Genomic DNA, 25,555 nt, shown 5'->3' with positions numbered 1-25,555 from the left:
ACCTTCATCAGTCATAAGTCCTCTCCAGGCCAACTGCACATGGGAGGGAAGACATGGGAGAGTAAACAGAGCTTGACATATTTTACTAAAGTAACACAGTCCCTTGGCTCTCCCAGTGCATCTTATCAGCCAGTAATCAACTGCCTTAGTTGGTGTGACAAAGTCTCCCCATAGTGACTGGCTGCAGTAACCAGAGCAGCCTCCTCCCTACCCCCAAGTAACAGAGCTGCTCCTTTGGCTCTAGTAATAGTGGCTGGTGCTGAAAGTTGTGGGTTCAAGTCTCAGTGTCCATATGGATGTGGCTCAGGCTTGTTATGTAGCTAACATTTTGACTGTAAGCTTCAAGGGGAGGTTTCAGAGTAACAGCCGTGTTAGTCTGTATTCGCAAAAAGAAAAGGAGTACTTGTGGCACCTTAGAGACTAACCAATTTATTTGAGCATAAGCTTTCATGAGCTGCATCCGATGAAGTGAGCTGTAGCTCACGAAAGCTTATGCTCAAATAAATTGGTTAGTCTCTAAGGTGCCATAAGTCCTCCTTTTCTTTTTGCTTCATGGGGAGGACACTTGCCTTATTTTTTTGTCTCCTCTAGTGCGGAGTGCTTAACAAATGAGTCAGCATTTAACAGATGTCTCCTCTCTCCACCCAGGAGCCACGAACATGGGAATAGTCTCAGCTGCTATCGCTACCAAGATGGTGGAGGTGAACTTTGTCAATCTCAACCCCTTTTACAAACTTGGATTTCCATACATGGGAAAGGTAACACACGTTCCCCCCTTCCCTTCCCAAGGCAGTGACCTCTCTTCATACTTGGGAGGCAGGCATGGGGGAGAGGCAAGAATAATATTGCTGGGAATAAACTATGTGGAAAATGCTCAGCTGGTGTAAATTGGTGTTGCTCCATTGAAGTCAATGGCGCTATGCTGATTTATGCCAGCTGAGGATTGGATCCTCTCTGTCCACCTTTATGAGAAATTCTGACACCCCCCCCCCACATTCCCTCCTCTCTCCTAGCCTAGTCACCAAGTATGGGGAGTTAACTGTTTGGAAGATGGATTCTGTGGTCTCTGGAGTGCTTGTAGGAGCATTTCTCAACATTCTCCAAGAGTGATGTACTCTTCTGCTCTTAAAGATCTGTCTCTGTAAGGACATGCATGCAGGGGATGGTGTTATCTTTAGAAAGGTCTTTGCACAGTCACGTCAGGCCTAGCATAGATGACTGTGTAGTGATTTGACAGCAATCACGTCTGACCCCAATGCCCTAGTGCAGTGCTAGAGAGCATGGTACTGCAGCAGATGGCTCAATAGGGGATACTTTCCCCTCTGGGTCAGTACGGACCTAATGCCCCAGTGTGGGCTAGGAAGAATTGCGCTGCTGGAGTTTCAGATGAGATTTAAAATTGAAGTCCTAACCATTTCCAATCTTTAAGGACTAACTCTGTACTATTATGTAAAGGAAAAGATGTGTTAAACTCTGTGGCCAAGATAATTATCTTTCTTGTCCTTAAAATGCCCCCACTAGTCTCTCCCTTTCCTTCTTGTCCAAAACTCCTGCATATTGTTACTCTGCTGCTGATGTTGTTTCAGCAATGGACATTAGGACCCCTATATTCTGCCTGTAACCTATCAAGCACTTTGAGCCTTTATGTGGAAAGGGTTAGTATTAAGTGCCAGAACTCACCTGATTTCCAGCACGTAGAGGGTATCATGTCTCCCAACCCCCCAAGCACAGCGATTATTGGAACAGGTGGTGTTTATTTCCCTTTCTTCTTTGCAGATGTGCTTTACCATCAATGATGTTCCCGTCAAAAACCACACTGTCTACTTGACTGTGGATGTCAATGATGTGGAGACGCACCTGCCATACGTCACAGATGAGAAGGGTGAAGTCCACTTCTCACTAGACACTGCGAAATGGAACAATACTCTGGTTTCTCTGAGGGTGAGTCACAGAGGTGGACAAAGCAGGGTCAGAGCTAGGGGGGGGATCTGAAGAAAGATCAGAAGAAGTGGAAGCAGGCTGTGGAACCTTGGACTCCTGGCTCCCAGTACTGCACATTGCTCTGCCTGCCTTGGCAGCTTTAATGAGCCCTTCCTGTTAGCTGCCTGCCTTGACCAGGAAGACTCATAGCTCCATCGCAACAATTCAGCCCAATGTCCCATGTCCCAACAAAGGAAGTGCTTCCCTTGGGCAGGAGGAGCCTCCTTAAGTACAATTATATCTCCCTCTGCAGTCTCCCGTTTCCCTCCACTATTTGTAACCTTGGCAATATCTTTTATTCTCCTTGCTTCTGAGGCAGATTTTAAGATGTATTTTAAGAAATGCTATCACCTACATACCTGTCACTGAATGGGCACCAGTGTCCCAGAGGTATATGTGCCAAAGCCCCTTTCCTGATCCCCCACTGCCATCCATTCCCCACAGCCTGGGAGCTGGATTGGAACCAGTGCTCTACAACTGAAGTGCTCAACATTGTCTTCCCTGGCACTCTGGCTCTGTTCTGTTCCCCTGACACTGCAACCAGTGAATGACTTCCCAGTGAAAGTCTCCATAGCCTGTTCCCAGTACCGTGGCTATGTATTCTATGTACAAAGCATCAAGTGCTCTGCAGCAAACTGGGCCTAAATTCTGTGGCGAGGCCCCTTTGCTTCCTCCAGCACTTTGGGGCAGACAGCTAGAAATATCAGGGCAGCTGCAGGTCATTTTTAGACATGGAAGCTTTGCTTGACATAAATATTGAGGATGAATAATGCAACCCCTGGAGTAGCCCATGTCATTCATTGTTATAGCCTTGCTGAAACTGGTGAGGTTAACGGATGCCCTTTGTTTGGGTTCAAAGAAGAAACAATAGTGGGCCTAACCCAAAATGCAGGCCCACATCACCCCCAAAACAAAGGCATCTATCACTTTGCCCAGAAATTACAACTATGTGGATGGAGAGCTTTGCTGGGTACGGTTTTGGGGAGATGTGTGTGTGGGAGAGAGAAGCAGGAACAGGAGCCAAGAAACTGATAGAAACAGGCAGAGAAGGAGGCTACAGATGTAGCTTGGACTGATCATGGAGCGGCGTCCCTGGGAGAAGTTTAGAGAAAGGTGTTGGGTTGGATTCTGGCTAAAAGGTTTGGGGCTGTGAGCAAGGAAAGTAGCTCCTGTGGTTTGGTTCCTTCTGTGCTCAGAGAAACTGGACTTTGTACATTCCTTGTAAACACAAAACATTGCATCAAAGAAATGCCTGACTCTAGTTTCTGCTCCCCACCGGAATACACTACAAGACTCCACATTTTTGGCTAGCTGCTTGGGTCAAAAGGGGTAACATTGTTTTCATATTAAATTCAATTTATTTTACTCTGGCTCATAACTTTCATTTTTCAATCTGCTGCATATTTTGGTACTGAGGACACATAGTTGCATTATAGATGTTAGAGAAAGCTAGAGGTTTGGGCAGTTGAGCAGGGGATAACTGGGACTTTTGGCACCTGGGGAAGTGCAGAAGGCAGGCTGGGATTCTGGGACAAGTACATTAACTATTTCACTGCAGAAATATCCAGCTAACAATGTTGTCCTGTAACTGTTATCTGTAGGTTTCCAAGTTAACACGTTATTGCAATGAATGGGCAGTTCATACCTCTCTGGCTGTCTGCAGACTCAGGCAGGCATTACTGACTGCATGCAGTTCACATTTAAGTTCTCTGAAATCATGAGTGTTCAAAACAGAGTTGAAAAGAAAAAGGAAGCTCATATCCTGGAGTTCAGTTCTGCAGCTGGGGGTAGATTCTGCTGTAATTTCTGCCTCTGTGGATTACATGGGGCCCTGGACATATAACTCTGGTGGTCGCACTGCGTATTTCCCGCCTTTGTAGGCGCCTCCATTGGTTAATTCTGACAGCTTGCCATGCATTTTTGCTCTGAAGGGCAGATACTCCATTGTGAACATAACCGAGGGGGATCTCTACACCGTTGCAATAGTGCACCAGGAGGCTTTCAACTGGCTGAAACCTTTCTACTCTGAGAGCAACAGCTTCCTAGAGATCCAGCAGGTGGAGGAGGAGCTGCCCTGTGACCAGGAACAGGAAGTGCGGGTGGATTATATCTTGGACCGGAATGAGCTGGACCCTGGGGCAGATCATGTGGATTTCTATTATTTGGTGAGCAGCCAGGGCAATTGGATCACATGATATTTCTACAACAGTGGCATGCAAGAGGGGTAACTATTTATGGGTCTATAGGCCAATTTGCGGGTTCCATTTTATGCTTGTCTTTGTAGATGTCTCGCTACCTGGAATACATGTCTCTGAAATCCCCCTCGCCAGCCTCCCAGCATTTTGACCGCCACCCCAGGTAGCTCATCCAGCTAGGAATGTCTTGAGCCAGCCTTAGGGGACAGGCTATTTTCCCCTGTTGCCAATCTGGCCTGATTGTGTGTGGTACCGGAAGGCATGGCTGCCAGTGAGCACCTTGGCAGCCTGGCCTTGGATTTCCCACAGGTCCCATTGTTCAGAGGAAATCTGAGGCAGCTGGTCCCTTGTCCATGAACAGTTTAAAGGTAAAGCACCTGTGACTGTCTCTTCCAGTCTCTCTCTCTGCATTTTCTCTTCTCAGAACCCTGGCCCCCTGACAGGCTGTTGTCTCTCCTCCGCAGGTTGTCTCAGGAGGCAGGATCGTTCTCAGTGGACAGACGCCGGTGCCAGTTGGCCAGGAGGAGAGTAAGTGGAAAAACCCAAGATGCACATGAAATAAACTCCATGGAAGTCATCATAATGGATCAGGCTAGTGGGACATCTTGGTATGGTTAGGCAGGCTCCAGCCATGCCAGGCTATGGGCAATCTAGTCCAGCATCCCACCTGCTGCCTTGGTCTTTCTAGTGTAGTATCCTCCCCATTATGGGAGGTTTTTAAGAACAGGTTGGACAAACACCCGTCAGGGATGGTCTAGGTATACTTGGCCCTGCCTTGGTGCAGGGGGATGGACTAAATGACTTCTTGAGGTCCCTTCCCATCCTATGTTTCTATGATTCCTTGACTGGCCCATGGCAGATGCTGTCATAGAGAGGCATAAAACTCACCCCTCACCTGTTCAGCAGTCTTCCATGAGGGAGGAAGGTTTACTGACCCTGAGACAATGAAGGGTCAGTATATCGGGGGGGGGGGGGGTTGTCAATTTTATCCTGGTGAAGGTCTCTGTTCTTATCCACATGTCACACTATCTAGTGTGGCCAGGGCCAGTGCAAGGATGTTTTTGCCCTAGGAGAAACTTCCACCCCCCACCCCGCCTCGAGGCTCCCCCCCCGACCCGCTCAGCCTGGGGAGCCGTGCAGCAACTCCCCGCCCCAGCTCACCTCTGCTCCACCTCCTCCCTGAGCATGCCACCGCTTCTTCCACCTCCCAGGCTTGCAACACCAATCAGCTGTTTGGCACGCAAGCCTGGGAGGGAGAGAAGCAGAGTGGGGCAGCACGCTCAGAGGAAGAGGCAGAGAAGAGGTGAGCTGAGGCAGGGAGCGCCACCCCCACCCCCAGTTGCTTGCTGCAGTGGGCCCTCCCTGCGCCCCTCTGCCCCAGCTCACCTCCGCTCCACCACCTCCCTGGAGCGCACTTTTGGCTGCCCCCAACCACTTGGTGCCCTAGGTGACTGCCTAGTTCACCTAGTGGTTGCACTGGCCCTGAGTGCGGCTCACAACCATGAGTGCCAACCTCAGGGCAGACTGCCAAAAAACAGGGCAAACACCCCAAACTGGTAGTATGTTCTGTGATTAGATTTCACCAGGCCAGTAGCAGGTATGAACTCCCAAAGCCCTGTAATAGTCTGACCATGGAGTCAGACAGTCCCCTTAGTCCAGCTTGCCTGGGTGGCAAGATAGTCTGTCTGATAGATGGTCACTTTACACCAAAAATCACAATAATATTCAGATTACTCCTAGTCCCAAAGGAGTAGTCACTTACCCCACATCAGTTGTGATCAGATCTCATACCAAAGACAATGTCTATAGCTAATCCTGTCATAAATGAACTTAAATGTATTAAGTAAGAAAAGAAATAGAGTTTACTAGGTTAAAACTGGAAACACACATGAGTTACAATCTTAAGTTTAAAAAGGTAATATCTTCTATAATAAACAGCTTTAGATGTTCGCTAGGGCTGACCTATGCCAAGCAGCATGGGGATCTCTTGCTAATGTTTAGGAATCTTTGCCTCTCTGAACCCAGAGAGCATAAAAGGACTGGTTTCTCCTTGTCAAGGATTTTTATCCCCTTTGTACCAGAATCCAAGCTGATGGGATGAGTTCATATGCAAGCTTCCTCTTCCTGGAGGGAGTAAGAAATGGAATCAACAAGGTCTCTGTCCTTTGGTGCTACACAATGCCTCATTTGACTTCAGTGGGCCATACTGTGTGCAGGACAAGCAGTTTACCTTAATTAGTGCTTCTTTTCCTGTTTGGTGAGTGTGACAGGGTGCAACTCACCACTGCAGTGCCTCCTGCTGGCTCTCTGGGGAACTAGCACTACACTCTCTGCTGGTGGTGTCTCACCCACTGTCATCTCTGTTCCTGGACCCATGTCACTCCCAGGAGTGAGGCATCTTCTTCATAACACTGCCCTCCAGCTGTGTCACACTCCATGTTCCCCCCTTCCAGGGGACCTGCAGTCCACTGTCTAGCCACTTCCTTCAGTGGCCCCAGCACCCTCCTTGCCCTTGTATCAGGGCCTCAGTCTGCAGCACTGCTTTGCCCAGGGTGCTTGCTACCCTTTGCCTGCAAGGCAGTCAGTCCTCTTCCCTTCTCAAGCTCCAGGGAGTAACTGACACTGTGCTGTTCTGCAGTCCTTCTTATACAGGCCAGCCCGGCCCTGATTGGCTTCTCTTATTAGCCCTTCTATGATTGGCTACCTCCTGCACAGCCTCCCTAGGGCTGCTTTTAACCCCCTTTCTGCCAATGTGGGGCAGATGCCCCATCACAGTGAGTTACACAATTAGAGAGGTTTATAATGCAAACACTCAATCTAACTTTATACCATGGAATACAGGTATTATAAGTAGGATTAATACATGTAGGATCCTACGAACATTCCATAAAATCTAAACACTAAACACATTCTTATAACTCTAGTATCTATTTTAACAATACTAACCCTCAGGTAAGCCAAATTAGTTTCCAGCTGTGCATTTGTCAGTGTTCAGTGAGACCTGTGGCCTTGGCATTAGTTGGCACTGGTCTGCCAGTGTCAAACCACATGCAGGAACCATGAAATCCTCTTCCTCAATAACATCCAGCAACAGTAAGTTCCACCCTTTTTTATGTTTCACATGGATCTAAATAAGCATTTCCTTTGCTTCCCACTCCTTCATACAGCACTGAAGGGCTCCTTCTCATTGACTCTGCCTATCAGCTCTGAACTTGCACCCTCTGCCAGGCTTTTGCTTTACGCCATATTCGCTGATGGAGAGGTGGCAGCAGATGTGGACGTGTTCACAGTCAGCAAATGCTTCAAACACAAGGTGAGTGTCGCCTAGGAAGTGGGGGAAATGGGATATGTGGCAGAGGGGCGATCTGGCTGGGATGACATACACTCGACAATCCCTGTGCCCTTCTGTCTGTGTTTCTAGCAGGCTCTTTCCACCTCTCCCTCCCTCTCCCAGTCTCTCTCTCCCTCTCTGTCGCTCGTGGCTCATACACCCTCATTGTCTTGTGCCCCTCTTCCATTTGATAAACCCATCCTGTCTCCTCCCATAGGTGACACTGGGTTTCTCAGAGGAGGAGGACCTCCCAGGGTCGAAGGTCAATCTGCACCTGAAGGCCGACCCTGGCTCCCTGTGCTCCATCCGTGCCGTGGACAGGAGCGTCCTCTTGAAGGACGATAGAGTCATGACACCAAAGAGTGTGAGTAAACCTGCTCTGTCCCAGCCACACCCTGGCCAGACTAACCCCGCAGGAGGTACCAGGCCAGAGGAGAACTCTGAGGTACTGGAACAGGGCAGTCACATGAGGTGGGTGCACCCAGCCACCACCAGCTTCTCTGACCCCTTACATTATGCACTGGTTGCCAACAGACCTTTATCTCACTCTGTCCCCTTGCCAGGCAGGTGGCTGATTCCTCCTTGTTCCCACAATGGCTGCTCCAGGGGCCACCCTTGGAACGAAGGCTGTGGGGGCAGCAGGCAGAGAGACGGAAGGGGTAGCTTCACAGGAGCAGTGGGAGCTCCCTCCAGGGAAGGTGTGGTTTGACAGTGGGTTTGCTGCTGGCCCTCTGCTTGCCCAATGTGGCATCTCCTGCTATTTCACCTATGCCACATTTCTCTGCCATGAGGGGGTCTGGGCCAATGGTTATATCAAGGGGCTGGGAGCCAGGACTCTTGGGTTCTAGTCCAAGTTCTGCCACTGACTTGCTGGGTGACCTTGGCCCTTGGGTCACTACACCACTCTGTGCCTCAGTTTCCCTTTCATCTGGTATGCGGGTTGTGAGACTTAATTCACTGATGCTCATATGCTTCTGTGAGGCCCATGTGTGAAAAGCTTTGGAGATGGGCAAAATAGTATCCTAGAGTAACAAACCTGTGCTACCCACGACTTTCTTTGGCACTGTGCTGCAGACTGTGGCTACTCAAAACTTCATGCTGATAGCAGGGGTAGAATTTAGATCTCCCTGCTCCAAGAGGTCTTGAGGGAAAAGAGAATCGCCATGAGCTTTTAGTAGTATGGGGCCTATGATGCAAAAGTTGAGCTGTCCTGCTCCTTGCCGGTAAAGGACTATGGTTCTCTCTCTCTCTCTCACACACACACACAGACACTCACACTAATCAGTTCAGTGCAGTAACCTCTGTTTTCCCATTCCAGGTGTATGAGCTGGGATCTGAAGAGGATTATATGATTGGCGGCCGAGGATTTCCTTATCGTTTGGAAGACTTTGAGCCATATCCTTGTCTGCTCCCTGTCTTTCCCCTCCTCCCTACTCCCCGGAACAGACGATCCTTGATGGGAGCTCCCTGGTATCAAAGTGAAGCTGATGTCTATAGTCTGTTTAAGGTGGGTACCTTCTTTGCTCCTGCACAAAACTTCTCCTAAGCCTGTATTGGTCACTGGTATGGCGTATTGTACATACATGGGAGTTTGTAAGGAAAACTAGAATTGTGAGATTTGCTAACAATCCTCTGTTCCCAGGACCGAATTAAGTTTGATGGGGGCCCAGGGTTCTTATAAACTGGGCGTCCTTCCCTTTGCTGTTTTACCACTGCTCAAAGCCAAACACTCTATTTTTAAATTCCCGTGGTTATTTCAGGCCTGGTTTTGAAAGGTGGTATACCAGTTGTAAAGCTGAATGAAAGTTAAAACAAACTAAACCATTTTAAGTCCGTCACCTATTGGTGATGAATAAATGGACACAAATCAGATGTCAAGAATTATAACATTCAAAAACCAGTTGGAGAACACTTCAATCTCTTTGGTCACTCGATTACAGACCTAAAAGTGGCAGTTCTTCAACAAAAAACTTCAAAACCAAACTCCAACGAGCGACTGCTGAATTGGAATTAATTTGCAAACTGGATACAAATAACTTAGCCTTGAATAAAGACTGGGAGTGGGTGGGTCACTACACAAAGTAAAACTATTTCCCCATGTTTATTCCCCCTTCCGCCCCCCCCCCCCCCCGCACTGTTCCTCACATGTTCTTGTCAACTGCTGGAAATGGCTCATCTTGATTATCACTACAAAAGGTCCCCCCCGGCCCCGCTCTCCTGCTGGTAGTAGCTCACCTTACCTGATCACTCTTGTTACAGTGTGTATGGTAACACCCATTGTTTCATGTTCTCTATGTATATAAATCTCCCCACTGTATTTTCCACTCAATGCATCCGATGAAGTGAGCTGTAGCCCACGAAAGCTTATGCTCAAATAAATTTGTTAGTCTCTAAGGTGCCGCAAGTCCTGCTTTTCTTTTTGCGGATACAGACTAACACGGCTGCTACTCTGAAACCTGTCACCTATTGGTAGTAATACACATGGTGGTGTATGTCTTTAAATAGTGAATTCCCTACAGCAGTGGTATTCACTTACGTTTTCCAGTGGGCCGGATAAGGCTGTGTCCAAATCTTGGAAGGAAAAGGGTGATCTCCAGGGCCAAAGGGCCCAGCAGGTGTTTGCTCTTTAGTGAGCCTGCCACCAGACTGGGGTCGCAACCTTCCAAGAGTGATGTGCCAGATCGTATTTATTAATCGCAGAATAAAAGGTTAAGAGTGCTAGAAGAAAATATTCCAACACAATATGGCAAACAAATAGCTATACAAATACTCTGTTGTGCTATTAAAACAGCATGCTTTTAATATTAATTCTGTACAAACTATGCCATTAAAATTAGAAGTTAAACTCAAAAGAAATGAACAGCCCTCTAATTTTCCTTTCTCATTGCCAGAAATGTAGTTGACACTCGCTCACACTATTTTTTCCCCCCGGAAAAGTACGGTGCCGCACTCAGTTACTGGATCACTTTATGTTGCATAAGGATCTGATCAAGTGCCTGATTAGAAGTGTACCACTGTACATTGAAATGCATCAATCCAGTCTAGCTCCAGTGTGTTTAAACGTAAATGAAAAGTTTCTAAGCTAAAGACATGGCACAACGGTAAACAGAGGGAAAATAAACTGAAGTGCATCTGCCCAGCCCCCGTCAATTCAGTCCCCCAGTCCTCTTCAGTTCTGCCCTGTAGCCCCCACCTCCCATTGGCTCAGACCTCAAATCAGTTCTGCCTCTTGCTTTCCAATCTGCCCATCAGCGGTGCCTCCCCTAGCCTCACCTCTGCTGCTACTGGGGCTCTTCACCCCCAGCCTGGGTTGTGGGGGCTGCAGCAGGGTCCCCCTCTTACCCTTTCAAGTGGTGGGGGAAGCTACAGTGGATCACAAGCTGAATATGAGTCAACGCTATGATGCAGTTGCTAAAAAGGCTAATATCATTCTGGGGTGTATCAAGAGCAGTGTGGTAGGTCAGACACAGGAAGCAATTGTCCCGCTCTACGTAGCACTGGTGAGGCTTCAGCTGGAGCACTGTGTTTGATTCTGGGCACCACACTTTAGGAAAGATGTGGACAAATTGGAGGGAGTCCAGAGGAGAGCAGCAAAAACGAGAAAAGGTTTAGAAAACCTGACCTGTGAGAAAAGGTCAAAAGACTTGGGCATGTTTATTGTAGGAACGAGAAGACTGAGACGGGAACTGATCACAGTCTTCAAATATGTTAAGGGCTGTTGCAAAGAGAACGGTGATGAGTTGTTCTCCATGTCCCCTTAAGGAAGGGAAAAAAGTAATGGGCTTTCTGCAAACTTCCTAACTCCAAGGATAGTTAAGCCCTGGAATAGGCTTCCAAGGGAGGTTGTGGAATCTCCATCATTGGAGGTTTTTAAGAACAGGTTAGACAAACACCTGTCAGGGATGATCTAGGTTTACTTGGTCCTGCCTCGGCACAGGGGGCTGGACTAGATGACCTTTCAAGGTCCCTTCCAGTCCTACTTTTCTATGATTCTATGACCTCTATAGCCTACGCCACTGTCAGAGGTGAGGTTCGGAACATGAGGAGAGAACAGGGATGGGAATTGTGGTTTCATTGCAAGGGATTCTCCTCCCAAATCTTGCTGTGTTTTTCCAGTGATGTGTGAGTGGTCTTTTACAAGGGCAATATGCCCATTGCAGTAGATGAGTTTTGCAGGTGACTTCAGCAAAAGCAGAATCCCACTTGTGATAGTGACTTATACCAAAGGCTTCACAGGACAGTCTAAGATTTATAATACTGGAAATGCCTTTGGACTACGCTACCCAGAATCCTCAATAACAAGAAAAAACAAACAACCCAAGAATAATGATCTTTGGGGGAGTAGTGGTGGGAAAATGACCTTTCAAATCGAGGATTTTTCTCTGTTCACAGTGACCCATAATGAATGATTGTGTACCAAATGGCAAGACTCTAACTCGGCAGGAACGTATATACTCTACAGATGCTTATACCTTACATGAATGGTTAAGGCACTTCTCAAAAGGTTATTACATAACTAGAGGAGTTGTGCAATAACTACTCGGTTTTGTCATGTATAAAAGCGACTGTTACACATAAAGATTGAAATTCATCCCTCCTGAAGGGATGTCACATCCAGTGGAGTCACATCCATGTCCACTGGACTTACACCAGGTGTGCATTCATCCTCTCCTGGGGTCAAACCCTGGAATCCTTATTCCAACCATTGCCCCACATGCTTAGTTAAGCCCCTATTCAGATAAGTTGCCAGTAACTTCCATGGGAGTTTTCCATGAGTTAGGACTGAGTAATAAATTGCATAAAAATCCTAGAGTCTGGCCTGGTGTTCCGATACTGCACGGTCCAACTTTTGAACAGATTTATAACATAGTAAAGTTGATTTTGTTCATGAATTGTTTTTTAATAGATTTAGTGGAGCTGATTCTGAGCTCATTGTTATCAGGGTAAAACCATTGACTTAGGTAGAGCTGAACTTGATTTACTCCCATGAGAGAGAAGAATCAGCTCCAATATTTATCACAAATTTGTCTGCACTTTGTCATACGTTTTCCTGGGCCTGACCATGTGAAATTTGGATTCTATCTGAACATACAGAATTTTGCAACACTTTGGCTGCCACAGTCTCACTAATTAGAATTTGCTGGGGTGGTTTTTCTTTCATTGTTCCCCCTTCCCTCCTATTGGTCATTTTTTTGTTCTCTCCATTTTCTACAGCAATTGAGAATGAAAATTTTAACCAACACCAAAGTGAAGAAGCCCGTTTCCTGTGAACGGCCAACCTACAAGAGAAGAATTTTGCACACTGCCAGAACCCAGGACAGTGATAATGGTGAGAACTGAATTAGTCTTCTGCCGACTCCCTGCCAGAATGTGTCTGACTGAGGGAGGCTAATCCCCACCTCACACTCCCCTTTCTCCTCTCTGAACCTGCTGCCACAGCCTTCCCTCTTGCATCTTTTGTTCTATACACAAAAAAACATATTATGAAGGACCCATATGGGCAAAGAGGGGTCCAGCTAACTATGTTTATTAACTATGTGCAACATGCAAGGCCAACAACGTATACACATTGCTGCTCTGCGTGGGTTCTTGTGGCTTCTGAATCACACAACACCATGAACACCACCAGAAGCCTAACAAACTCTATCCAACACAAAAAAGTGGAACCAATTACAACTACTCCACAACACACAGAACACCACCTCCGGGAGAAACCATGGCACCAGTATCCACCACATGAACTCTACCTGAATATCATCAATTTATCAAGACTGCCCTTAACTAAAGCTGAATTATCTGTTCTCTCTAAGGGACTGAACTTCTGCACCATCACAGAATCTGATACCATACTAACATGTGGAGAATTAGAAGACTTCTTCTGCCAACTCCACCTCGAAGAATTCCTTCATAATAATGATGACACAACTCACAATTACCATGTCCCCTCCAACAACTGTAAGAAAAAAGAATCATCTGACTGGACACCACAGAGCAGACAAAACCATACTCTTGATCATGACATTGATTGTTCCAGGAAAAAAATGACTGTGAAGTACTTAACAAACATCACATCCACCACAATGTCTCTACCATCAAGAGGAAAGCTATACAGTATCTGAAATCTAACCACCAGATAGTGGATGAACAGGCAGACAAAGAGGAAGCCAGCATAGGCCTTAACCATGTTGATTATTAGGGCCCTATCAAATTCACGGTCCATTTTGGTCAATTTCACAGTCATAGGATTTTAAACATCGTAAATGTCATGGTTCAGATATTGAAATCTGAAATTTCATGGTGGAGTAATTGTAGGGGCCTGACCCAGAAAGGAGTTGGAGGAGTAGCAAGGTTCGGGGGGGGAGGGGGGTTGCAAGTGCTGCTACCCTTACTTCTGCGCTGCTGCTGGTGTCGGTTCTGCCTTCAGAGCTGGGCAGCTGAAGAACGGCAGTTGCTGGCCGGGAGCCCAGCTCTGAAGGCAGAGCTGTCACCAGTAGCAGGGCAGAAGTAAGGATGTCATGGGGTGGTTTTGCCACCCTTACTTCTGCGCTGCTGCCTGCAGAGCTGGGCCCTCAGTCAGCAGCCACCACTCTCCGGCCGCCCACTCTGAAGGCAGCAGCGCAGAAGTAAGGGTGGCCTGGTCTGGTATTGCCACCCTTACTTCTGTGCTGCTGCTGATGGGGTGCTGCCTTCAGAGCTGGGTGGCCAGAGAGCAGCAGCGGGTGGCCGGGCACTCGGCTCTGAAGGCGGCGCCCCACCACCAATAGCACAGAAATAAGGGTGGCAATACTGCGGTCCCCCTAAAATAACCTTCTGACCCCTCTTGCAACTCCCTTTTGGGTCAGGATCCCCAATCTGATAAATGCTGGTCTGCCCCGTGAAATCTGCATAGTACAGGGTAAAAGCACACAAAAAAACCAGATTTCACGGGGGGAGACCAGATTTCATGGTCTGTGATGCATTTTTCATGTCCGTTAATTTGGTGGGGCCCTATTCATTATGTTAACAAGGCCAACCAACAACTCTCTGACACTATCTACTATTATGAACTCAAAGAACACCTCACACCACAATGCACCCATGAATTTAAGGATATCATTAAATCCTTCCCCAGACAACTCCAAGAAAAACTCTACAAACTCCATCCCCGCACAAACCCACCCCAGGGATGTTCTACGTGCTTCCCAAGGTACACGAACAAGGGAACCAAGGCAGACCCATTATATGTGGCCATGGCACTCTTACTGATGGAATATCGGGACTCATAGAAACCATCCTCAAACCACTCAAAGGGCCACCTTCCTCCAGGACACAACCGACTTAACAGCTGGCTGTATTTTAAAGAATCCTTATTGAGGTTACAGGGACAAACCATCCCGATGTGTAGAAAGAATAGTAAATATGGCAGGCGACCAGCTTGGCTTAACAGTGAAATCCTTGCTGATCTTGAACACAAAAAAGAAGCTTACAAGAAGTGGAAGATTGGACAAATGACCAGGGAAGAGTATAAAAATATTGCTCGGGCATGTAGGAATGATATCAGGAAGGCCAAATCACACTTGGAGTTGCAGCTAGCAACAGATGTTAAGAATAACAAGAAGGATTTCTTCAGGTATGTTAGCAACAAGAAAGTCAAGGAAAGTGTGGGCCCCTTACTGAGTGAGGAAAGCAACTTAGTGACAGAGGATGTGGAAAAAGCGAATGTACTCAATGCTTTTTTTGCCTCCGTCTTCACGAACAAGGTCAGCTCCCAGACTATTGCACTGTGCAGCACAGCATGGGGAGGAGGTGACCAGCCCTCTGTGGAGAAAGAAGTGGTTCGGGATTATTTAGAAAAGCTGGACGAGCACAAGACCATGGGGCTGGATGCGTTGCATCCAAGAGTGCTAAAGGAGTTGGCAGATGTGATTGCAGAGCCATTGGCCATTATCTTTGAAAACTCATGGCGATCGGGGGAGGTCCCGGGCGACTGGAAAAAGGCTAATGTAGTGCCCATCTTTAAAAAAGGGAAGAAGGAGGATCCAGGGAACTACAGGCCAGTCAGCCTCACCTCAGTCCCTGGAAGAATCATGGAGCAGGTCCTCAAGGAATCAATTCTGAAGCACTTAGAGGAGAGGAAAGTGATCAGGAAGAGTCAGCATGGATTCACCAAGGCTAGTCATGCCTGACTAATCTAATTGCCTTCTATGACGAGATAACTGGCTCTGTGGATGAGGGGAAAGCAGTGGACATGTTATTCCTTGACTTTAGCAAAGCTTTTGACATGGTCTCCCACAATATTCTTGCCAGCAAGTTAAAGAACTATGGGCCAGGTGACTGGACTATAAGGTGGATAGAAAGCTGGCTAGATTGTCGGGCTCAACGGGTAGTGATCAAAGGCTCCATGTCTAGTTGGCACCTGGTATCAAGTGTAGTGCCCCAAGGGTCGGTCCTGGGGCCAGTTTTGTTCAGTATCTTCATAAATGATCTGGAGGATGGTGTGGATTGCACCCTCAGCAAGTTTGCAGATGACACTAAACTGAGAGGAGTGGTAGATACACTGGAGGGTAGGGATAGGATACAGAGGGATCTAGACAAATTAGAAGATTGGGCCAAAAGAAATCTGATGAGGTTCAACAAGGACAAGTGCAGAGTCCTGCACTTAGGACGGAAGAATCCCATGCACTGCTACAGACTAGGGACCGAATGGCTAGGCAGCAGTTCTGCAGAAAAGGACCTCGGGGTTACAGAGGATGAGAAGCTGGATCTGAGTCAACAGTGTGCCCTTGTTGTCAAGAAGACCAATGGCGTTTTGGGCTGTATAAGTAGGGGCATTGCCAGCAGATTGAGGGATGTGATCGTGCCCCTCTATTCGACATTGGTGAGGCCTCATCTGGAGTACTGTGTCCAGTTTTGGGCCCCACACTACAAGAAGGATGTGGAAAAATTGGAAAACGTCCAGCAGAGGGCAACAAAAATGATTAGGGGACTGGAACACATGACTTATGAGGAGAGGCTGAGGGAACTGGGATTGTTTAGTCTGCGGAAGAGAAGAATGAGGGGGAATTTGATAGCTGCTTGCAACTACCTGAAAGGGCGTTCCAAAGAGAATGAATCTAGACTGTTCTCAGTGGTAGCAGATGACAGAATGAGAAGTAATGGTCTCAAGTTGCAGTGGGGGAGGTTTAGGCTGGATATTAGGAAAAACTTTTTCACTAGGAGGGTGGTGAAGCACTGGAATGCGTTACCTAGGGAGGTGATGGAATCTCCTTCCTTTGAAGTTTTTAAGGTCAGGCTTGACAAAGCCCTAGCTGGGATGATTTAGTTGGGGATTGGTCCTGCTTTGAGCAGGGGGTTGGACTAGATGACCTCCTGAGGTCCCTTCCAGCCCTGATATTCTATGATTCTGTGACTTCCTCCAGAAACTCAACAACATTAACTACATTCCTCAGAACAGCATCCTTGTCGCCATGGATGTCACCTCCCTACACACCAGCATTCCTCACAATGACAGCATAGCAGACTTCCTCAAATATTTACAGGACAATGGACACTGCTCCAAATTCATCCATTTCATCCTCACCCATAACAATTTTACATCCAACAACAAACACTTTGTCCAAACCACGCAAACAGCGATAGGTACTAGAATGGCTCTCCGATATGCCAATCTCTTTGTGACCGACCCTTGAAGTCATTGTCCTGGTGTCAGACTGTCCTACTGAGGGGCTGATGCCCTCGCACACCCCTCTCCTCTGCCAGAACTTGATGTCCAAGTGCTGGGCTGTCTGTGACTGAGGAGAAAATCTCCCCCTGAAACACTAAACACAGTAGCCCGTACATCTTTACTGACCCGCCCCTTTACTCTCCACAGTCATTCCCTTGCCTGTTCCTCAGCCACATGCTGGTGTGGCGCCAAGCCCCGAGAAGGAAAAGAAGACAAAACCACGGACACGTTTTCCAGAGACCTGGATCTGGGATCTGGTCCCTGTTGGGTGAGTGACCCCCCACAGGTCCACCTCGGAAGAAAATCACTGGTGATCCCTGAGCATGAAACCCTCTGCCATCTCCAGAGGGTGCTGTGCCTCACTTCGCAGTGCCTCATGGTGGGATTCAAATACTCCTCCAGCATAGGGGCTGAGGAGAAGCCTTTGTTGGAAAATCCCTATCTTCATTATTTGTACGGTGCCACTGTAGGAAGTGGAAGCTTCTGTCTATACCCAGCGGGCTGCTCACGTTTCCCAAGCAATATATCATAGTCACACGTACACAATAGGCACCCAAAATTTGACTGAAACCTTTAGTGACCTCTTTGAGTCTTCAAAATGGGGGGAACAATTCAGTTCCTCCCCCCCCCGTCTCTGCTCCCTGTCTTTTATTTGGGGGTTTATGAAGAGATCTATGTGAAATAATTTGCATTAAAGAAACTGGTGCCCTAGAGATGAAAGGTTTTGTACCCAATTGCCCTATCCCCCTGAGTCGGCCAATGCCCCTGAGCTGGCACTGGATGGAAACCAGTGCCCTAGAGGTGAAAGGCTCCATGCCCCATTCTCCAGTGCACTGGCTGCCCCAGTCTGGTTTGTGGTGATGCTGAAGGATCTGCTGTCTCTATCCATTCTGCAGTGAGGAAGGAAAGGCATCTCTCCAGGCCACTGCTCCTGACACCATCACAGAGTGGCAAGCCGACATGTTCTGCATTGCGGATAGTGGCTTTGGACTCTCAGAGCCAGCCAAGTTCAGGGTCTTCCAGCCCTTCTTTGTGGATGTGAAGCTGCCATACTCTGTGGTCCGGGAAGAGACCTTCACCCTGAAGGCCACCGTCTTCAACTACCTGAAGGACTGTATCCAGGTGAGTGCTCTCCACCCTACACCACCCCATGTGCCCTGACAAGGACGTACCCACAGCTCTTCGTCCAGAGACTGAGTACACTAGGCTCTGAAGTGCCCTGGTCCTGCACATCTGGTTCACACCATGCAGACTGATGTCTCATAGTACCAGAGGTTCCTTCTCCCTTAAACAGCTGCCAGGTTCCCACAATGGCGCTGGAACACTTTTTGGAGTGGGGGTGCTGAGATGCACCCCTCTTACCCCTATCCACGCCCTCACATCCCCCTAGAGCTGGCACAGGGAGCAAGGCCGTGGCTCTGGGAAGGGGTAAGTCGGCCAGGAGTAAGGCGGCCAGGATCCTGCATGTGGGGCCAGCGGCTGGGGAGCTGTGGCTGAGCAGTACCCTAGGCCAGCAGCAAGCCCCAGGGCATGGGGCTGGCGGCCGAGCGGGACCAGTGGCCAAGCAGGACCCAGGGTTGGCAGTGACTCCCAGGCAGTAGCGGGGCCGGCAGCCAGGATCCCAGGCAGCAGGGGTGCGGGGTCGGTGGCTGGGAACCTGGGCGGCTGGGACACAGGGCCAGCAGCTGGGACCCTCGGCGCAAAATCTGGGGGTGCTGCAGCATCCCCTGCGCCCCTACTTCCTGCACCTATGGGTGCCCAGTACTAACATGCTGCCCGTACGTTTGTTCCCCTCATGCTCAGGTGCACACCAGCCTGGCAGAGTCTCTGGAGCTCCAGGTGGAGTCTTGCACAGGCTGCCAATACACCAGCTGCCTCTGCGCCAATGAAGCTAAGACCTTCTCCTGGAACGTGACAGCCACCAAACTGGGTGAGGCAGTTGAGAGGGCGGTGGGAAATTTGAATGTCCATCTGTTTCTCCATGTATCTCTCCCGCCCCCTCCTCTTTGCCAGTCTCGGCTGTGAGCCCTCAGTGATGCTCTCCTGTCGCCTCCCCAGGCAAGGTGAATGTCACCGTGAGCACCGAGGCACTGGAGTCACATGAGCTGTGCGGCAATGAGATCGCTGTGACCCCCCCACGGGGACGGACCGACACGGTGATACAAGCCCTGCTCGTGAAGGTCAGTCAGGCTTCAAAGGCAACAGGAGGGTCCAGCCCTGGGACAGTATGGTCAGAGAGGCTCCAGGGGGACCTCAGCCCCTCAAGCACAGATAGACCAGCACAGGGCAGCATGTTCAGGGAGGAGAAATGAGGCGGTGGGGAGAGATTAGTTCCCCTCTGGCCCTGGTACAACGACACTCAGGCAGCGGGATTACGGAGGGGAAATGAGATATTGGGGGTGAGTAGCCCCCCCGCAGGCACAGACAGGCTGGCACTGGGACAGCGGTTTGCCTTTCTATCCTCTCCTTTCAGACTCACACTCCTTTTCCTTCCATAGCCGGGTGGTGTCCTCGAAGAGAAGACTCACAATGTCTTCCTGTGTGCTACAGGTATGAATGGACTAGTCCCCTGATTGCTAAGGCTTGTAATGGAGTCTTCTGTATTATTTCAGGGCCCCAAATAGTGGAGACAACTGTTCAGAAAGAAAGCACTGAGAGCACCATCCCTTTCTGAGAGAGAGGCGCTCTCGGGCATGAGTACCATGCCCATGTTGCCATTGCACTCAGTGCTGTGAGGAGCAACTGCCCGGGGTGAGAAGCGCATGCTGTTTGTATGGGCAGATCATGCTGCCAGGGTCTTCACTATCACGTTTAGTCTCTTCCTTCTTCACACTCTCTGAGTGGCGCCTCCTCTTGCTGTGTTGGGCCCATGATTCCCACTTTCCCCAATCTCCCACAATGTTAATTCTTGGGTTTTGTCTCTCTCAGAGGATCCAGTTACTGATGAAGTTTCCCTGAAGCTACCAGAAGGAGTCTTGGAAGGATCAGGCCGAGCCACTGTCTCTGTCATTGGTGAAGACCCTTTCCCTATTTCCTCACTCCCAGGGGGAAGATTTCATGCAGCCTCTGGCACTAATGCTGCACCAACCCAAGGCCTCTGTCAGACATGGCTGAAGCTTATTGCCCCTGAAAGCTATACAAAAAACCAAAATCCTTTTCTGGAGCCGCCGCCCTCCCAGAAGAACTATTCAGAATGAAAAGAACCCCCAATGGTTGGACCGGGAAAGGCAGTCTTTTGGGGAGACCATGCCACAGATCTTAACATTAGGAAAGACTTCTTGAAACCAAGCCTGAGAAATCCACCCTTTGCTCAAATTTCATCCCAGTTTCAGTCTCTGGCAATCCCTGCCACAAATAAATCCTCTCACCCTGCAGATAACTGTAGAGGGTTTTCATCTGCCCACTCTCCTTAGTTATTGCTTAGCCAAAGAAAACAGATTTAGTTCTTTTAGTATCTCCTTATAAATAATCCCTCAAGCCCCATAATTAGTGTATTTCTTTCTCCAGGGGCTGCTCTCGTGTGGGTTCATGGGTTCAACTGCACCCACAGAAATCGTGAAAACCAGGGTGGGAAAACAGGCAAACATACACTTCTCCTGGGTCCTGGTCTGGAGTGGGGGGTCCTGGGGTGGGATGTGGTTTGGAGAGCGAGTTGCCCCACACTCATCCTGCAGTGGTAGCTGCTTGTCCCACGAAGCTGGGCCCACTCCCAGGTCACGACACCCCAAGCAGAGAGCTGGGCAAGAGTTGCCGCTGTGGGAGGAGTGCAGGGCTGGCTTGGGCTCCAGCCCCGCTCCCTCTGGGGGCCTCCCCTCTGCACCAGGCTGGCATTAGGATTGGGGTGCCAGAGTGGGGTGTTCTGCCTCTCAGCAGTTTAGAATAGTGCATCCCCTCAACCAGAGGCTGCATCCACCCCTGCTTTTCACTGAATTCCCTGCAGAGTATTGGTGTATTATTTGTGCTCTGGGCCCAGATTCTCAAAGGTATTTAGGCCCCTAACTTGCTTCAAAATCAGTGGAAGTTGGGAGCCCATGTACCTCTGAGGACCTGGGCCATGGTGTCCAGAGCTAAACTCAGTATTCCAGGGGAGAGCCGCACCAGGTCCATAGAGAGAGCAATTATCAACTCCCAGTTCCGTGATGGTATGTCAGGGCATATCCAGATTCCCTTCATGGTTTAGAAGTGTGAGGAACAACATTGGGTGATAGAGCTGATCTCACAGGTTTTCTCTCCATCCTCAACCTCCAGGAGATATCATGGGCACAGCCTTACAGAACTTACACCAGCTACTTCGTTTGCCCTTTGGCTGTGGTGAACAGAACATGGTCATGTTTGCTCCAAACATCTTTGTACTCCAATACTTGGAGAAGACAAAACAGGCTACACCAGAGATCAGAAACAAGGCACTGGAATTCATGAAGACTGGTAAGGAGTGCCCTTCTTTCTCCTCCTCTGGTATAAGGAAGATGCTCTACATCATGGCTGGAGCCATGGTGGGGAGCCCAAGACTGGAATAGCAGGGCTGCAGGGCAGGACTGAGGGGCATTGGGAGAACTGTGGGGATCTGTTCCATGACAAGATGCCACAAGGAATAAGCCTCATGGAAGGAAAGACCATGCTTTCTAACAAGCAGCAGTTATACAGAATGACAAGTCCTCTATAGTTAAAATTAAGACCAGCTTCCTGCTTAAAGCTTGACTGTTCTAAGTGCTCTAAACTCCATACAGTTAAGCAGATTGCCTTGAAAACTGGTGTACATCTTGGGGATTTGGTGTAAGGGCAGAGATCCAAATTTGGGGCCATTTGACCAAGGGGTTCCTGAGATACAGCCACCAGGAAGAAAATCAGCTTTTCTGAAAATTCACACGTTCTGGCAACATTTTTTTGCTCACAGCTAGAGCTCAAACCAGGGCTTAGATCGTTGCACCAGGGTCTTCCACACCCAAGGGTTACCTCAACAGTGCATGGTACCGACCAGCCCTTTGAGGGAAATCAGATTTAAATGCGTTTTGAAAAAGAGTTTGCTTCTCCAGTGAGGTGTGCTAAGGCTCAGGCACCTGTTCAAGCTGCCAGGATCTGATAGGGAATGAGCTGCTCGCTGTAGGTGTGGGGCAATCTGGTGCCATTCCACAGCCGGGCTATAATCCAGGGGGTGCTGAAAGAACCTCAGGATTGAGAGACCATCCCCATTTCTCCTGTCTCCCCAGGTTACCAGCGCCAGCTGCTCTACAAACACGACAATGGCTCCTACAGTGCCTTTGGGAAGCGCGATGCCAAGGGCAACACCTGGTAAGTGAGCAGAACTGGGGCCATCCAGCCACACCCATGGCCAGGAGTATGAATGGTATGAACCTTCCTGCTTCTGAGGCCAATAGATACAAAAATCCTCTCTCCTCTGCTCTCTGTTTGCAGGCTGACGGCTTTTGTGGCCCGGTCCTTTGGCCAGGCCAGCTCCTACCTGTACATCGATGAGCAGCACATACAGGATGCTGTCCGCTGGCTGGGACAGAACCAGCTGCCCAGCGGCTGCTTCCAGAGTGTGGGGAAGCTCTTCAACAATGCCCTGAAGGTATGGACACTGGAGGAGTGGGAGAAGCCCTAGTAGTGGGGAGGAGAGCTGGATCCCCGGCAGTGCCCACAGAACAGCTCTGTGCTCCCACTCGCCACAGGGAAACACTCTCCCACCACATTGCTAGCTAGAATGAATGGTAATTGAAATGAGTGTGTTATAACATCAGTGTCCTCTCCCTTACTGCTTTGATCTCCGCTGGATCTCCTCAGGGGATCACCTCTGAATCTGAAAAGTGACTATCAGAATGGCACCATGGGGTACCATGTTCATTGTCTCTGGGAGAATCCACATCAAATGGGCTCTGTTTACAAAATAAAGATACTTTTTCTAACTAATACCTCAGAAAGCCCAACCTAGGCTCAGAGAGTCAATCTGGGCTTTTTTCTTCTCTCACATCATCACCTGCCATAAAAGTTCTGCAGAGCACATTGAATTCTCTTTGACACCTGTGCAGACCCTTTTCATTAAGTTTGCATGGCTGTAAATGATAGAGACTGAGAAAAACCATTCTGCTGATGACACACAGGCAGGAATAGAGCCCAGTTCTCTCTCTGGGCTATGCTAGCTCTGCAGGGCTAGCAGAAGAAGGCATCAAAGCCAGCAGTTCTGACTGAGGACACACAGGAAGCCGGTCGAAGAAAGGGACATTTTTACACAGTCACTTTTCAGAGTAGAACTGCACTTGCAGTAGAACAACTGACTGCAAATTGGTGGAGTGAAGCAGCAAATAAACCTTGTGTGAAGTGAGTTTTTCCTCCCTGAGGCAGTACTGCCTGAGCCTTAAACCTGGGCTTTACTCTCGTTTACTCCCGGGTGAGTGTGGAGCCCCTGCATTGATATTAGTGGAGTGAGTTACTGCAGATTCGTGCCGGTCTCACTGAGAGGAGAATCTGGCCCTTACTGTGCGCAGCTTGTAACAAAAGATGCGAAAGTTTTTTCTAATCAGCTAGAGTTCCTTGAGTCTGTCAGAGAGAAAAGGTGCAGCTCAGGCTCCAAGCCAGCTTTCTATCAACAAGATGGGGAGCTCCACTCTCCCTCTCTGAGTACCATGGAGCTGTAACTGTCACATTCCCTGGCTTTCCTCTGAATGCCAGATTGGCCCTGCAGGCTCAGCCCTGCCTTGTTCCTTTACACTGGGAGAGACCTGAGCGGGAAGTTCCCTGTCTGCTGTCTGGTGTTTCAGGTAGGGTGGCTGCACCCAGCCACAAAGAGATCTAAGTCTCCAATCTCCTTTCCCAATATGTCCCCAAGAGGAAGCAGAAACTCCTGTAAGGCATATATTGCTGTGACGCTTCCCGGAGTATACAGGGTTGTGAGGCATCTCTCTACCACCTGCCCTTAGTGTGAGGAAGCCTTGTCTGTGCCTGCCATGGGTCACCTCCCAACTCCACTGGCAACACGAGTATTCCCCTTTAGGCTTTGCAAGGCTCATTGTCACTCTACAGGTTAGAGATAGGCACACACCAGCCCACCGAGCATAGAATCATAGAATATCAGGGTTGGAAGAGACCTCAGGAGGTCATCTAGTCCAACCCCTGCTCAAAGCAGGACCAATCCCCAACTAAATCATCCCAGCCAGGGCTTTGTCAAGCCTAACCTTAAAAACCTCAAAGGAAGGAGATTCCACCATCTCTCTAGGTAACACATTCCAGTGCTTCACCACCCTCCTAGTGAAAAAGTTTTTCCTAATATCCAACCTAAACTTCCCCCACTGCAACTTGAGACCATTACTCCTCATTCTGTCATCTGCTACCACTGAGAACAGTCTAGATTCATCCTCTTTGGAACCCCCTCTCAGGTAGTTGCAAGCAGCTATCAAATCCCCCCTCATTCTTCTCTTCCGCAGACTAAACAATCCCAGTTCCCTCAGCCTCTCCTCATAAGTCATGTGTTCCAGTCCCCTAAACATTTTTGTTGCCCTCCGCTGGATGCTTTCCAACTTGTTCATATCCTTCTTGTAGTGTGGGGCCCAAAACTGGACACAGTACTCCAGATGAGGCCTCACCAATGTCCAATAGAGGGGAATGATAACGTCCCTCGATCTGCTGGCAATGCCCCTACTTATACATCCCAAAATGCCATTGGCCTTCTTGGCAACACGGGCACACTGTTGACTCAGATCCAGCTTCTCATCCACTGTAACCCCTAGGTCCTTTTCTGCAGAACTTCTGCCGAGCCATTCGGTCCCTAGTCTGTAGCGGTGCATGGGATTCTTCCATCCTAAGTGCGAACAGTGAGAAGCAACCTGCACTGTGGCCACATTTTCATGCTCTGCAAATTGGGCTAGAGAAATCTTTAGCCAGAGAGGTTAATGAGAGGGGGTGCAGAGGCCTTATCTCAATACTAGGTCCTGATCTCCCTGAATCATGAGCCCTTTGGATTTTCTTAGTCTCTGGGATCCCAGAAAGGATTTGGCTCCAAAGAGTCACACAATGCTCCATCAGTTGCAGCTTGGAGATTTGCTAGGCTCATAAACAATAGAGCTGAGCCTTAAACCTTCTTTCTCCATCTAACTGAGCCTCCCCAACTCCCTCTCCTGGGAAGCAGATCTGAAAGAATTTCCTCCTCCTCTAATATGTGCCTGGGGCTGTCTATGCACCTAGGATGAGTAAAGAAGAAGCCAAAGCTCTGAGACACATCCTCTGCACTACCATTAATCTGACAGAGCTTTCCCTGTGTCTTACTGAGGAATGTCTGGAAGCACTTTCCACATGGCAAGGAAGTAATGCATGCCCCCTCTGCTCTTGTTTCACCTCTTTCTCCTGCCTCTCTGT

At 48.8% G+C, this 25,555-nt stretch overlaps 1 protein-coding gene across 1 annotated transcript in view; it reads left to right on the top strand.

Annotated features, from left to right (window-relative positions):
- Window positions 1–25,555, top strand: part of LOC140907438 (alpha-2-macroglobulin-like protein 1) — a 50,146-nt gene that overhangs the window by 13,979 nt on the left and 10,612 nt on the right. The window contains exons 11-27 of the mRNA XM_078851810.1: window positions 649–758; window positions 1,777–1,941; window positions 3,861–4,145; window positions 4,640–4,703; window positions 7,343–7,488; window positions 7,724–7,870; window positions 8,825–9,013; window positions 12,721–12,835; window positions 17,357–17,477; window positions 18,106–18,331; window positions 19,013–19,139; window positions 19,268–19,389; window positions 19,708–19,759; window positions 20,138–20,221; window positions 21,458–21,634; window positions 22,417–22,498; window positions 22,622–22,778. Of these exons, the coding sequence (XP_078707936.1) occupies window positions 649–758; window positions 1,777–1,941; window positions 3,861–4,145; window positions 4,640–4,703; window positions 7,343–7,488; window positions 7,724–7,870; window positions 8,825–9,013; window positions 12,721–12,835; window positions 17,357–17,477; window positions 18,106–18,331; window positions 19,013–19,139; window positions 19,268–19,389; window positions 19,708–19,759; window positions 20,138–20,221; window positions 21,458–21,634; window positions 22,417–22,498; window positions 22,622–22,778 (2,369 nt within the window). The remainder of the gene's footprint in view (window positions 1–648; window positions 759–1,776; window positions 1,942–3,860; window positions 4,146–4,639; window positions 4,704–7,342; window positions 7,489–7,723; window positions 7,871–8,824; window positions 9,014–12,720; window positions 12,836–17,356; window positions 17,478–18,105; window positions 18,332–19,012; window positions 19,140–19,267; window positions 19,390–19,707; window positions 19,760–20,137; window positions 20,222–21,457; window positions 21,635–22,416; window positions 22,499–22,621; window positions 22,779–25,555) is intronic.

This window comes from Lepidochelys kempii, chromosome 1, assembly GCF_965140285.1.
Source record: "Lepidochelys kempii isolate rLepKem1 chromosome 1, rLepKem1.hap1, whole genome shotgun sequence".
NCBI classification, from domain to species: domain Eukaryota; kingdom Metazoa; phylum Chordata; order Testudines; family Cheloniidae; genus Lepidochelys; species Lepidochelys kempii.
The sequence above is the reverse complement of the archived record's forward strand: the minus strand, read 5'-3'. Positions and strand labels throughout refer to the sequence as shown.